The following is a 14376-nucleotide window of genomic DNA, read 5'->3' as shown; positions in this document are numbered from 1 at the left end:
AATTCGCTGCGCAGGCGTCATCGGAAATTCTCGTATTTCAATAACGATTCCACGGACAGATCGATGGATTATCCATAATTCAGGCGGGCAGCTGCCTCATGCTAGATTTTTAACTTTAAAGTAAAGGTATTGGTTACCCCTCGAAATGTGATTCTCAGTACACCCCTGCTTTTTGTATGTCTGCCATACATATATGACACTTGGTCAGTGGCGGATGTACGGGGGATTAAAGTGTTGTATATTTCCCCCTCAAACGTTACTCGTGGAAGTATTAACTTTTTTGATATAAACAAATTTTACCCTTTGTTTAGCTTAAGGCCTAGTAGCTATAGCTAGTAAGAAGATTGGCTTTAATTTACAATCACTGCCCAATCACAGTATAAATAAATAAACCCTTTGTAGATGATCCTTTAAAAAAAACTCAAGGTATTTTAAAAAATAAGAAAGAAACGTCTGAAGTCTGAAATAATTAGTCTAAGACCAACTAATACCATATATGTACATATGTGCATTAGATATAACTGTGTTCAGGTTGGACTTTCATTCCATAAATTCAAATCAAGGCTTTAGAGTTATCAAATTTCTAACCAAAAAGACAAGACATCTTACATCGTATTGTGCTTAGTCCTATTAACTATTAAACCAATTCAAAGTTTAACAAAATTAAACCAACTTTTAAAAAATTAATTTCACTATTATGACTTCTTTAAAAGAATTCCAAAAATCATACAATTTTAATGATCAACACATTTTCGCTTTATTATTATAAAATATTTACATATAGTTTTTCACTCTCAGTTTTATGTTGCATATCATTTGAATCAGGAGGTCTTTTCTTTTTTAAGGCTCGATATAAATATGTATTAGATTTAAGATCAATTGGAGTGATGGGAGGGAGGGATCTTTGTTTGATCGCACAAAATGTGATGGATATTTATGTATATTCAATTGAAATTTTAATACTTTTCAAAATCTAACAAATAAATTACAAATTACATAATCAGCTGCCAAAATTTTCTTTAACATTTACTTTTCATTCCGCTTAAATAGTCGAGCAGGAAATGAGCATATAAAAAATTTGCATTAACATTAATAAATCTCGAAACTAAATTATAAACAAATTGCAATTAAATCTAATGTAGGGCATATGTAGAAAAAATAGTAATTATAATAGGGGCTAGTAGGGGGGAAATGGTTTGGGATTGGGAATAAACTTTGCAAGCAATTTGGCGGCAATTACAAGAGGGGCTTGTGGAATAAGATCAAAACATTTGACAGAGGCTGCCTTGTCATCGTAGAGTGTACAGGTTTCTGTGATTTAGGTATAGCGCAGCGCTTACAATTATAGTGAAACGTATATATATATATATATGTGTATATATAGTTGTTTATCATGCATACAACATACAAAGTTAGGGATAAAGTAAGTTTATCATATAGAGCATTCATACGCACAGACACACACACAAATAATTAAAAACAATTTGTTAAAATTAACTCTCTCTCTCTATCTCTCTCTCTCGCTTTCTACTTGGCTCTCGCTCAGTGTGTTATTAAACTAGATTTAATGGTTGCTGCTGCTACAATTCAAAGAAATCATCTTGCTGCTTCTCCAGACGCTTCAATGAGTTCTGGACGCGACGGGTTTGTGTCGTATTTAGCAATTGCGCCGTATCCGAGTTACCGCTGCCCGTTGAACTGTGACGCTGATGATGCGGCGGACGATTATTATTATTGTTGTTGTTCTTATAAGAGTTATTCAGGTGATTATTGCGGCGTTGTGGAAAGACATCTGTGTTGATGCTTATGCAAATATCCGCATCACTTTGACTGCTCACCATACTGCAATAGAGAGAGAATGAGATTAAATTTAGTTGAATAGGAAATACCAATTAGGATAACACTTACTCCTTTGAACGTTCCACATATTTTCTTGACTCCGATATGGTATTATCTATTTTATTTAGAAAATCATTCATACACTTGCGATTCTCCTCCTCGGGCGTCATGGCGGCAACCGAATCAAGTGATTTGCTTTGCTTGCTGCTGCACGCATTATGATTATGCATCAATGCGGGATCCTCATCATTGGATTGTACCAGCAATTCACCAGCAATGGAATATGGACGTTGTGGTGGTTGCTGTTGGTGTAGTTGTGGCTGCTGCTGCTGCTCTTGTGGTGCTGGCGATGGTGGTGGTGGCATACTATTCTGAGGCAACGAACCAGAACGCATACTTGATGTGGAGCTACTCATATTGCAACTGCTGCTACTGCCGCTATTTGTTTGACTTAATGTGTTTGCATTATTCTGATGTTGCTCCCTTTCCACATTCGCATCGGGTGTACCGGGTGGTGTGGCCAGAGCATCGACCAGCGTGGCAACTGTGTCACTGCCCACCTGTGGATAATAGGGTGAGTTCTTCTCTACCGGCACCAGCAAGAATTGACGTAAAAATAAGCTGTCCGAGGCAAAGAGACGATTGGCCCGTCGTAGTTGTTCCGTCTGCAAGGTACGCCCCAAAAGGAAAAGGCAAACATATAAGTGAACAGATTAATACAATATATATCAATCACTACGAGTACAATCAATGCACGAAGTACATTATTCTGTGTCATTGTACAATTATTTGTCATTGGCATTAAATGGACAATTGATTGACAAACCAATTGAATGATGGATGAGCAAACAGTTGTTCAAATATCTAATTCAGTAATTAATTGTAAACTTATTAATCATTTCGATGAAATCTTTAAAAAAAAAGGCAACTAGAGTTGTTTTAATTATGTCTGATTAATGTTTATTTTACAATTATATGATAAATTCTAAAAATAATAGATACTTGAGTTTCAATTGTTTTGAGATTTTATGGGAATCATCTTACCAAATTGTAGTGATTAATTAAAAAAATATATATCATCAAATTTTTAATGCCATTAGATTCAAAGAGAATGAAATTCTAGCTTATCATAGATATTATCTATCAACAAATTACATATTGTTGTTGAGCATTATTTAGAATTTAGTCCATACACACTTAGCACACATTAGCTTATCTACTTCTTGGGAATCTCTCAACTATTCTTTCTTCCAAAAACTTGAAATTTAAATCAATATTGAACCAGTGCTAACTGGGCAAACAAGATCAGTTTGCTTGCTGTGGACATAAATTATATGCAGTAATCTGTCAAGAGTCGAAATGAGAAACATTTACCTGCAGCCATGGCAGATAAGCATACGAAAAAGCAAAGATTGAACTGAATACATATGAAGACAGAGGTGCAGATGGAGAGGGAGATGGAACAGTACATATTAGATGGTGTCTAAAAATGTAATTGTTATCTTTTGATATTTATTTTAGTCACTAAACAGACGGAACGACTTATCACATCCACATGGCGTGTCGTGGCAGCTAACTGAAGGTGGAACCATAATTTACTGGCTAACTGAATGACTGTCGGTTGGGAGAGTGGGTCTGGATGGTGGATGTGTGAAGACTGCCCCAGTAGACTGGGTGGCGATTATTAAATCGATTGAAATTTGAAATTCTTTGAATGTTTCTAGTCTGCTCCAATATGAGAGAGGGTGGAATAAATATCGAATTGTTAATGTAGTCCACACATCAATTTGAATAACTTATGAACTTACCGTGCAACCGTATTTGAGTGCAATGCCCTGTAGTGTATCGGATTTGTCCACCATATGCCTTATTAGGGTCTCGTTATTTCTCATATTATGACAGCAGGTACTTCCATATTTCTTCAGGGTGCGCGATGAGTCGCGTATCGATTGCTTTTCGTTAAACATGAATTCACTATCATCCATATCAGGCACGATCTCTTGAAACTGCAAATTGGAGATATATAAGTTATATTTGTATATATGTAGATATGTAGCAGGTTGTGATGTCACAGCTGTCTCAGCTGAAGGGGGTGGGTGATGGGGGAGAATCTGACAGCCTAAAACACTTACCACAGCGCCCTTCTAGACGCTTTGCAATACTTGGCCCCAAAACGGTGTCAAGCAGTAACAGTTACCTAGTCGAACAATAAGCAAACACAAAACCACAAGAGAAAAAACCAATACCAATAAATAAATATATTAAACGCAACAACAGCAGTAGCGCCAGCGCCAGTGCCAGTGCCTTTCACTTTGCTAAAAGTAAAATTCGTGTATTTTGTGCTGCTCTTTATGCCTCTAACTAAACGTTAACTGCGCCGTTTGCCTCCCTCTCTCAAATGCACATTACATGTGTGGTCTTTGTTGCTCCCACATCGGGTAATTTGCAAGAGTTTTTGAACGTTTTGATTTTATTTGGCTTGTTTACTAAAAACTTATTTATTTTATCGATAACATGTCACTGTCGTAGATGTTAGCCAATTTGACTCTGCTAATTAACAGAATGAGAGCGCTGGCTTAAATACCGATAGTTACAAAATTGTTGAAACCCTAACTAAAAGATAGTTTGTAAAACTTATCCTTTAAGCATTTTAGCTAAGCTCTATAGTAGTTTCATTTCAAATAATGTAGTTTGTAAAATAAACACAAAAAAAAAATAAATGAATATATATAAAATGCAGCAGCTGAGCAACTTGATGTTGCACATCTCTAGAAGCCATCAATCACTGACAAGCAAACTCATCACTATTTGGAGTTGCCACACTGTTAGATGTCTGATTATGTCTGGGCGCACATTTCGAAGTCAGTTAATTACATAGCTTGTTTTTTATTTTACTTTTTTATTATAATTTTCGCTCGTTTATTTTGTTTTTAAACGACGGCTGAATAATTTGTTCACGTGATCGACCAACACACGTTAGCGAGCCGTTGTTTAGAGGTATGGATATTTAAAAAATATATACATATATATACATTTGTAAATGTATTGTATTTTCCGTTTTGTTTTTATTTAACTCCAACCTGTTTGAGTAAAGCAGGTCGTACCTACAAACAAAGACTAAACAAATAAAGGCTACAGCTGCCTCTGTCTCCGCCTGTTGCAAATATTATGGAAATTAATGGACGACGTGCTGCTGCTGTTGCCGGTGATTGTTAATTAACATGTGACTTTATTTATTTATTAATGATATCTCGCTCACTCTCCCCTATGGATTGGATGGCGGGCTTGTAATATTATTACACTTGGCCAGCTAAAACTTGTACACAATTACTTCCTTCTGTCAAACAATTTGCATTTGGTCAGCCAACGGGGCACAGTTAAGGTCAACAACAAATAGGAATTATGACACTTCTGCAGGTGGATTTATGTTTCAGCTAACCATTTGAGAGATAAATTCCACTGATAGACGACTTTATGTTTGCCAATTATCTGACAGGGGCTGGGCTGGCCAGAACTGGGCTGAGCTTGTTTCCAAGTACTTGGTTATGAGCTCTGACTATTTCTCACAGCTCTAATAGCTGGTCTAACGGTGTCGGTCAATGACATGCATATAAGTCTGTCTATTTAAACAATTGCACAAACCAGTCACGAGTTTAGTTGTCTCTTGGTTTTGTTTTTGTTTTAATTTTTGCCATGCAACTCTTTTCTATTAAGGGTGGGAATCGGCGCAGGGGAATTCTTAATTTATTATTCTCTCATATATTTATCACATGTCTGCTACCAGGTCCGGATTCATGAATAGTTATATACCAAACAGCAGCAAAAAGAAGAAAATTGGCATTCTTTTCGAATATATACAATGATTATAGACAAACAATATGAGATGGTGACCCCTACAAAGGCCGTAAAGAAGAAGACATTCCTTGTGTCGTGTGGGTTTCACGGAAATGGCCCCAACAATCCTCGGCCTAGTGCCTTTAGAAATGGCATGTGGCCCTTGTATGTTCCATAGAGAAAGCTCTTCAAATTGTCAATTCCAGGCACAATAAACAAAAACCAGCTGATTAATGATCACAACACGAGCGATCGCTCAGTGTTCACATGTTTGTATGTAGTGCGGGGGACTTTTGTTTTTTGTTATTTCTTCTGTAATTGTGTTAATGGTCATGTTAATCAAAGCAAATCAAGCAACAGCCATAACACAATATATATTTATTTATTTTTGACAAAATAAACCTAGATCAAGTTGAGACATAAAGACGCTAAATAATTATACGTATCAGTTATGCTTCTCTGCTGAGTCACCTGATACAAATCTGTCTATCTGATTTGGCTTGGCAACATTTTCCACAACCAAGAACTTTACATACGATTATATTACCAATTGAAGGCCAAACCCCATTAACTCTTTTTGGGGGAGAGGTCACCACACAGACACACACACACATACACACACCAAAAGCTTAAGGCATTCCATAAATTCAATATCAATATCGATTTCAATTAACCAAAATTTATGGAATCGCTTCAAAACGAAGGTTGAATTTAAGTAATGCCGCCAATGTGCCACTATCTATCTACTTACTAATATATACGTATGTATTAATTAAAATGAACAAAAAAGGAAATTGCAAATTGATAAACGAAACGCAAGCAAGCCCCAAAAACCAAAGCAAATTTCAAAACAGAAAACCAAATTCAAAATGGTGCCAACTTACAAACAGTATTTGTATCTATCTATAGTTGGAAGATAAAATATACTACATTATGAATATTCAAAATGAATTGTGATTGGTAGAGCCTAAAAATGGTTGACAGAGTCGCAGATATACACACAATTTGATTCTTTAATTACTTTCATAATGATCGGGTTGGGAATGGCCTAAGAACAAGAAACAAGATTCAAAATTCCAGCGAGTTAACCTCAGAACTGCTTCAAATTCTCTCCAAGCCATAAAATCATAGAAGAGTAAAACTAAAACATGATAAATGTATTAAATCATTATCCCGTAAACATTAAACTTTACAATTCGTATTATCTCTTGAATAAAGGAAATATAAAACTCAACTGGATGACCAAAAATTTTGGTATAAAGTAGACTTTAGCTTTATTTTTGCTTCTTTAGTGTTCTAATGACTTTTATGAGCAATTTATCGACTTGGAAAAAAATGAAATCATACTTTATATTGGTGGTACACGGAGACTGGAAGTTAAAGCTTTTTTGGATGTCGTTGAAGGTAAAATGTTGAAATTTTTATTATATTTTTATGAATATATCATGAAATTCAAAGTGTTCCGTTTCAAACATTTTTGGAACTTAAAGTTCCGTTGTTAACGAAAATATATGAAATTCGCCCCCCCAAAATATGCAACAGATCTCAAAGAATCTACTTTTGACAAGCTTCTGTTTACTTTTAGTAGTTAATTTCCCTGATTTCACATTAGGAATTAAATTTCTTTATTAAAAGTTAAAAAACATAAAGAAATAATTTCATTCAAGCTATCAAGAGACCTCATGAATGAGACATTGAAGCACGTTTCCAAGAATCGATATCAGGTTGCAAGAAGATAAACAACTATGAAAGAGTCTTCATTACGATAAATCATCTCCGAATTTACCAATTTCACGTAGTCATAAGTTTAGATAAGGTTTTAACAATGTTTTCTTATAGATTTTAGAACTTTGTAGAACTTCTAACCTCAAGGAGTGACCTTGTCATGTAAGTCTTATCAATAAGTTAAATCACTTGTTTAGTTAATGACAAATTTATAAGTAACTATAAATTCTTATTCTATTTTGTTGATTCGAAATGTTCTGCGTAACAAAGTTTTGTATGGAAATGACAATTATCTATCATTAATGCGTCAAGCTTAACTTGTCGTTCGGTACACTACTCGTATGTCCAGACCTTTTTTTTTTGGTCTTGTATAACACTCTGGGAATACTAGTTGAGAATTTGTAAGCCTACCTAACCCATAAGTCAAGTGCTCAAGTCTTGAGTGTCTTGTCATTTAAGTTTATTTTTGTGTATATATTTTGATAAATTAAATTGACGGGGTTTTTTTTTTTGTTTTTGTTCGCCTCCTGTTGTAACTGCAACTATTATCATTGTAGACCTTAAGTTGTGCACTTACATACTGTTTTAGTTATTAGTCGAGCTGTTTAGCAGTTGTGTGTGTCCAATTGAAGGGCAGTTGATTATATTTTACGCTCGATATATATAGAAATTAGACGAGCCGACCTAATAGAGACTTCCATGTCGTTGCACAGAATTTGGAAAATTAAAAAGATGAGATTTTATAATTTTACTAATTTATGAACATTTTGGTGTCATTTGCTTGCATAACAGAGGCATAATCAATCACTATCAGCTAATAACGTTTAGTAAAAACAAATTTAATTATATTCGGACACTAAACTTATCATTACGACACTTGTGAAAGCTCATTAAAACCAAATAACTCTATCTAAGTCAAAAGGAATCAGTCGGTGGGGCAGAGAAAAGATTTCAATAAATTAAATATTCAAAATTATTCAACGTGACTCTGAATGACATGGAAAATGAAATTTTGAACGGAATGCCGTATTGATGGCCCTATCTACTCTATGGGCTGGAAGGGTTCTTAAAAAAGCTTTAAAGACATTTAACTAACTTCTTTTGGGCTGCTTAAAAGTAAACGCCTCTTGGCTATCTCTTTCTGAGCAAGGCCTAAATCTTTAGGCCACTTAGATTGTGGCAGAGTTATTCTTAAAGAGTAACTAAAAGTCGTTAAAAGTTTTTACTTGATTTTTTTGTGGTTTCTTTTGTTTTTTTTTTCTTATGAGTGTGACGATCGTGTATATAGGAAATTTCCATTTGGCAAAACTTTCAGCAAGTTAATTGAATTTTCAGCTATGAGAATTATATATATATAGCCAAGAGGCGGATATATAGTATACATATATCAATCTTTATAAGAGTCATATATTAACTACCTTATGTTCTTAACGATTCTGTACTTGAGTGAGTGATTGATTGAACCAACAAATATATATGTATATAGAGAAATATTCTTGTCATTGGAGCCATCGAGTGGGTTTTCTGTTTGATTTAATCAACTATTAAATTCTATATTTATTAGTGTGTAAGTATTATTCTTTCATTTCTACTTTTTTTGTTTGTTTTTTTTTTTTTACAATCATTAAATGTTTTTTTTTTGGTGGACATAGTATATACTAGTATTATTATTTTTTTCCTTTTGTAGATAAGATTGTGTACGGGGAAAGGTGGCAGGTGTTGGAGCACAAAGTTTGTTTATGATCAATATATATAGTACTCTGAATATATATACCTACATTTATGTGTAGGTATAGTAAGTAAGGCGGGGTTAAAATATGATTAATTGCATATATGGTAAGAGAGCAGACAAAGGCGTCTCTTACGACTGAAACAAAGTCGAATTCCTCATAAAGAATTGACGCTGGAAATGAAAGAAAACACTTTACGGCATACAATAATCGGGTGAACCACTCATACATATATAGATTTGTGTAGATAATACGTATGCAAGAGTCAAGGCTAGATTGAGATTATATTGAAAGGCATAGTAAATGCTGAATTATCTATATTTTTTCCTATTTTGTATTTCGATTTGAATGTAACCGGTAGGAACTAGTACAAAGTTGTCAGCAATTCTCAACCGGTTTGCCAACACAAAAACATCATCATCATCCAATGTTCTATAGATAGTTTAACAAGAAACGATTTTCAAATCGAAATCCAAAAGAAATACCAGTCTCTCTTTTTTGTGGTAGAACTGCAACAGGAAGTAAGAATAATTGATTGATAATTAACCCCAAATTGACTCTGTTATTTGGTTTCTTTCAAGTTTCGCATTTCGCTTCGAATGTTGTCCAATCCTCTGACTCATTGAGATTTCCAGAGAGAAACCACCTTTATTTCTTATGGGTAATTCACACTTATGCATAATATTTCGCAGCTTAATTGTCTGTGTGGTCTGTTGAAAGATTTTGCGGCATCTTCAGAGGAAAGTTTTCTGCTTTAAATAGATGTCTTCGTTTTTTGAGTTTTCCCAAGCGTTCAATAAAGAAATTGGAAATTCGCAGTTCAAGAAGTTTCAAGATTTGACTCAGGCAGTCTAGGCAATCAGAAAGAACTTGCCTTTATAATTCTCAAAAGGTTTAGGCTCTTGGTAAGTGGTGGTAAAAGGCTTTCAATAGATAAACTCTACAACTTGGTTGAGCAGAAAACGTTCGTTAAATATTTAAAATTCAAGAATTAATCAACTTTTGTTTGTAGTGTTCCATTTGCAGTACAATTTATCAACTTGTAGACTAAATTTATGCTTGTTTGGTAAAGTTATCTAGTTTTGGGTTAACAATAAATTTCAACTTAAGGTTTTTAAGGTTATTTTTGGTGTTGTTGGCTTGCTTGGGCTTTTGTCTTTTTGTTTATAATGCATGAAGATATGAGTATGCAGGTCGCTTGGCCTCTTTCCGAAATGGTTTTTGCGTTTGTTTGTTGTTGAAACACTGCCCTTCATTTCAGACTGCTCTGGTCTGGCTCTAATGTTGCCATTGAATGGTAAACTCCAAGTCCGAGTCCAAGGTGCCATAAAAATGGCGGCCCAAAAGAGGGTCTTAAAACCGGCTAGAGGCTTCTTAATCTTCGGTGTGGAGTGCAGTGCATTGAACTCAGATTGCAGCCAGACCTAAGGATATTTTTAGCTTCAATGGAATGTGGAACCGGGCTGGGTTACTACTTAAATGCTGAATTTTTAGCATTATACGCAATGATCATTGGCCTAATTAGCAGCTGCAGCTAGTGTTTCGTTGGCTGTTGTTGTTGTTCAGTTTATTCAGTTGATTGTTGTTTCATTAGCTCACTCATTTGCAATGCATAAGTTGCTGGCCGCATTACTGGACTGACTCTGATGACGATGACTGGCGTCTGGTCTGTTGTTGGTTGTTTGGTTATTTGGTTTTGCTGGCTGCTGTTGGCTGATATGTTGCTATAGTTGCTTTTGGCCAGATTCGCTTCAAGCTCTGCTAGAGCTTACTCATCGCCAATGCACTCACACACACACACACCCCGCATGGGTGGCATATCCAAAGAAACATTCATTTCGAATCATGGGTGTAGTAGGATAAATATTTTATGGGTCTAGAGTCTATAGTTTAGAGGATTTAGATCGGGCTATATGGACTTTTGATACATAATTTTGTTTCTTTGCTGTGTTTAAGCTTTATGTTCATATCTAATATAAATAGATTTTCAATATAGACAGGATAATTTTTAAAATAATTATTATGCGTTTCCTAAACACATTCCAAAACAATGGTTAATCAATAAGTCAGCAACTTTTGAAAGTGTTTTGTTGTTTAGCAATATTATTGACCTGTCAACGTATACATAGAAACTAAAGAGCTTAGCAACATCTTGTTAGATCGTTTAACTTGTTGGTAAAGAGTAATTTGTTAAAAATAAACACAACATAGACAAATATGTAGATATATTTTACTTTATTTGGCAAGAATAATTATAACCATCTAGCTACATGTTTAGCAACACAGCTGATTATGGCTTAGCAACATGATATAAGTATGTTTGGTCACATTATTTGATAGCTTCTTGATATTCAGCAGACTCTGGCTTGAAAACTTTTTGAAATATTCACGAAGACATCTTTCTTGTTTTTGTATCTATTTCTGTCAATTTATAGGACTTGTATTATAAGTATTATATAATCTATTAACTGTTTAATGTTTGGCAACATGATTAAATGGCCACGTTTTGGGTTTTAAATCTCACAAGCTTGGTGAAAATGATATTCCGAACGTCTCTCTATTCAATTGTATCACATTCAGGAAAAATCTATTACTTTACCCCCCCATTCTTAAGATGCAATTCTAGCCACGACCATGATAGGTGGGAATGGTGTTTCTTTTTTGGTTGGAAGGCAGGAGAGGGGGGTAATGCTAGACTATTTCGACATGATCGTGTTTCCAAGAGAATAATTTATTATTTTGTTTCTTACTTAAGTTCATTTTTGCTATTGCCTTTTGGTTGTGTGTTTCTTAAATGCGGTTAAGCACTTTGGCTTCAGTTTCTTTTTTGCCCCTCTCACACCATTGCCTTTTATTTTTTGCAGAAAGTATTGACGGTGTGTGTGTATGTGTGCTGGCTTGTTGTTGCTGCCGATCATGATGTTGGCAAATATCAGATATGTATATATGAAAGAAATATAGTATCAAAGTGAACGACCCTTGATTGGGCATGACATATGCGCTAGACAAAGGTTTTAGCTTGGCTTCCCAAAAGAATGCCGATCTCTGTCATAATTTGCATAATGCTCTTTCTCAATAACTGACAATAACTGATCTTTTTCAGATCATTCACCTCCTTTTCCTCTGAATATAGCGATATATATAGATTTTCGCATCTAAAGCAACTTTGTTGTCGACAAACAAAATATTTATTTCATAGTAGAACTCCCAACCCTAACCTTGCCCAATGGCCAGAGACAGTTAATGATATGATTCATATGCACATATATAGATATATCTCACCTGCGAGTGCAGCTTCCAATCTTTGTAGGCCTTCACAATGTAATCCATTTCCGTCTGTGATCTTTTGTGGTCTTTTGTTTGGGTTTTGTTTTTATTTTTGACAACTGAAAACGTAAAATATGCAAAGTAAGTATAAGAAGCTACTTTACATTCAATTTCATATATGTTCTTTGTTTTTGTTTTTTATCACAATCATAAAAAGTTTTGATATTTGAAATTTTTTCTATGTATGTGTGATGGGGTTTTTTTTCTGGTTTTATTTCAACATTTAGTCAATTGTTTTCATTTTCGGCACGATGTTGAATTTTTCCACGATTATAAGATGGTATTTTTTTTTGTATATTTTGTTATTTTTCTTTCCTTCTGTCATTTGGTCGGTTTGCTGCAATCAAAATTCGTTGCGCTAGTTAAATGTAATTTGTTTTTGAGCCAAGGCCTGCGATACACTCGGAAATTTTGTTACTTATACACTTGACCAAATGATCATATTAGTTTTGTTCAGCTGTTTGCTTTACCCCAAACCAAACCATAACAAAACAATTGTAAAACTACTGTAAGAAATTCTCTAAAAAATTATCTTTAACGAAAAAAAGTAGTTAAATTATCTGACTTTATTTGGGGGTCCTAAAGATATTGTAACTATCTATATAAGAGACGTGATGAGTAATTTAAGCTCTAAGAACTTAATTTTTAGTTAGTAGATCTTGAAAGGTTTTAGTTTATCCTATTTAATAGTTATACCAAGTTTAGTACGGATTTCCCCGGGTTCCGCCACTGGAATAATGTGCTTTACCCTTTACTTTATAAACTTTTTTACTATCTCAATTAATATTTTTATAATAATGATCGTTTTTCTATACTTCTAATGCCCTTATTGCTTTTCTTTAAAAACTTCGTTCCAATAAAAACAAAACACTTACGTTTTAAGTGTTATTCTTTATAAGAACTTAATGAAGTACATTTTTTTTTAGCTTTTTAACAGAAGTTCATTCGAAGAAAGGGTCTTAACTAGGCCAAACTGTTGTGTTACTTGAAATATTCTTCGGAAACATTGTTTCTACAAAAGATCGTTTGAAAAACGTGTATAGTTATATTAGAATTAGAAATCTGATGATGTTTTACAAATGATTAACCATTTACTTATATTTTTTAAAAATAATTAGAACATAAAGGTGAATTGTAATATACTTGATCTATATATAAAAAAACTTAGTTTTTCGAAAGAAAATCTCACGATCTTGTAGATTTTCCCTCTATATATAGCTTAAATTTGAATAATCGTCTCAAACATAATTTTTGGCAACTCTGTCACTCTTGAAATCTAAAAGGGGAGTGGGTGTCCCCCGCTCTCTTGTCGGCATTAGTTTTCTGTTTCCCTTCCCTTCCGCACTCTTTTACTCTTTCATTTTGTTGTGTGTCTTTGCACTTGTGCAAATCTTCAGAGTGGCTTTTGATACGCCTCCGGCTCGTGCGTGGGTGTGTATGTATGTGTGAGTCCGTCTGTGTCGGTGTGGGTGTGGGCTTTTCAGTGTGTGGGTAAGTGAATTTGTTTTCCGTCTGCGTCAGGCAAAAAAAAAACGGCAAAATGTGTACCGCATTTCGTGATCTTTTACAGTTGACAACGTTGTGCGATATATTTTTTTTTTTTTTGCATTTTTTATCTACATACATCAACAAAAAAAAAAATTAAATTTTTGTGGCGAAAATGTATATTAAATATTTAAAATATACATTAAATGTTTTAATTAATTTTTTGCACATGTTTTGGTTTTTTTTTTGTGATGCTGCTTGGCAACGAAACTCCAAATCGAAGCAGAAGGCGATTTCTTTAGACGTTTTTGTGTTGTTTTTGTATTTTGGCACTCACACTTATCAATATTTTTCTTGATGTTGTTGTTGTTGTTGCGATCTATACAGCTTTTTGGCAGCGCGTAACACTCTCGTAACACAAATACACACACACGAT

The 14376-nt window shown here is 34.3% G+C and overlaps 1 protein-coding gene across 2 annotated transcripts; it reads right to left on the bottom strand.

Moving 5' to 3' along the window:
* Window positions 1-732: 732 nt before the first annotated feature.
* LOC6647312 (putative uncharacterized protein DDB_G0285119) lies at window positions 733-12514 on the bottom strand. 2 transcript variants are annotated; one of them, XM_002069826.4, is made up of 4 exons: window positions 12411-12514; window positions 3648-3845; window positions 1909-2504; window positions 733-1842 (listed from the first exon to the last, which is right to left on the bottom strand). In XM_002069826.4, exons 1-4 carry the CDS (start codon window positions 12456-12458, stop codon window positions 1581-1583), a joined length of 1104 nt encoding a protein of 367 aa, XP_002069862.1. In that variant the 5' UTR covers window positions 12459-12514; the 3' UTR covers window positions 733-1580. The 2 variants fall into 2 exon arrangements, with proteins under 2 accessions (XP_002069862.1, XP_015032831.1); XM_015177345.3 differs by lacking the exon at window positions 12411-12514 and adding an exon at window positions 3972-4336.
* Window positions 12515-14376: the final 1862 nt, after the last annotated feature.

Source organism: Drosophila willistoni, chromosome 3R (assembly GCF_018902025.1).
Source record: "Drosophila willistoni isolate 14030-0811.24 chromosome 3R, UCI_dwil_1.1, whole genome shotgun sequence".
NCBI lineage: Eukaryota > Metazoa > Arthropoda > Insecta > Diptera > Drosophilidae > Drosophila > Drosophila willistoni.
This window is presented reverse-complemented; position numbering and strand designations above follow the sequence as displayed.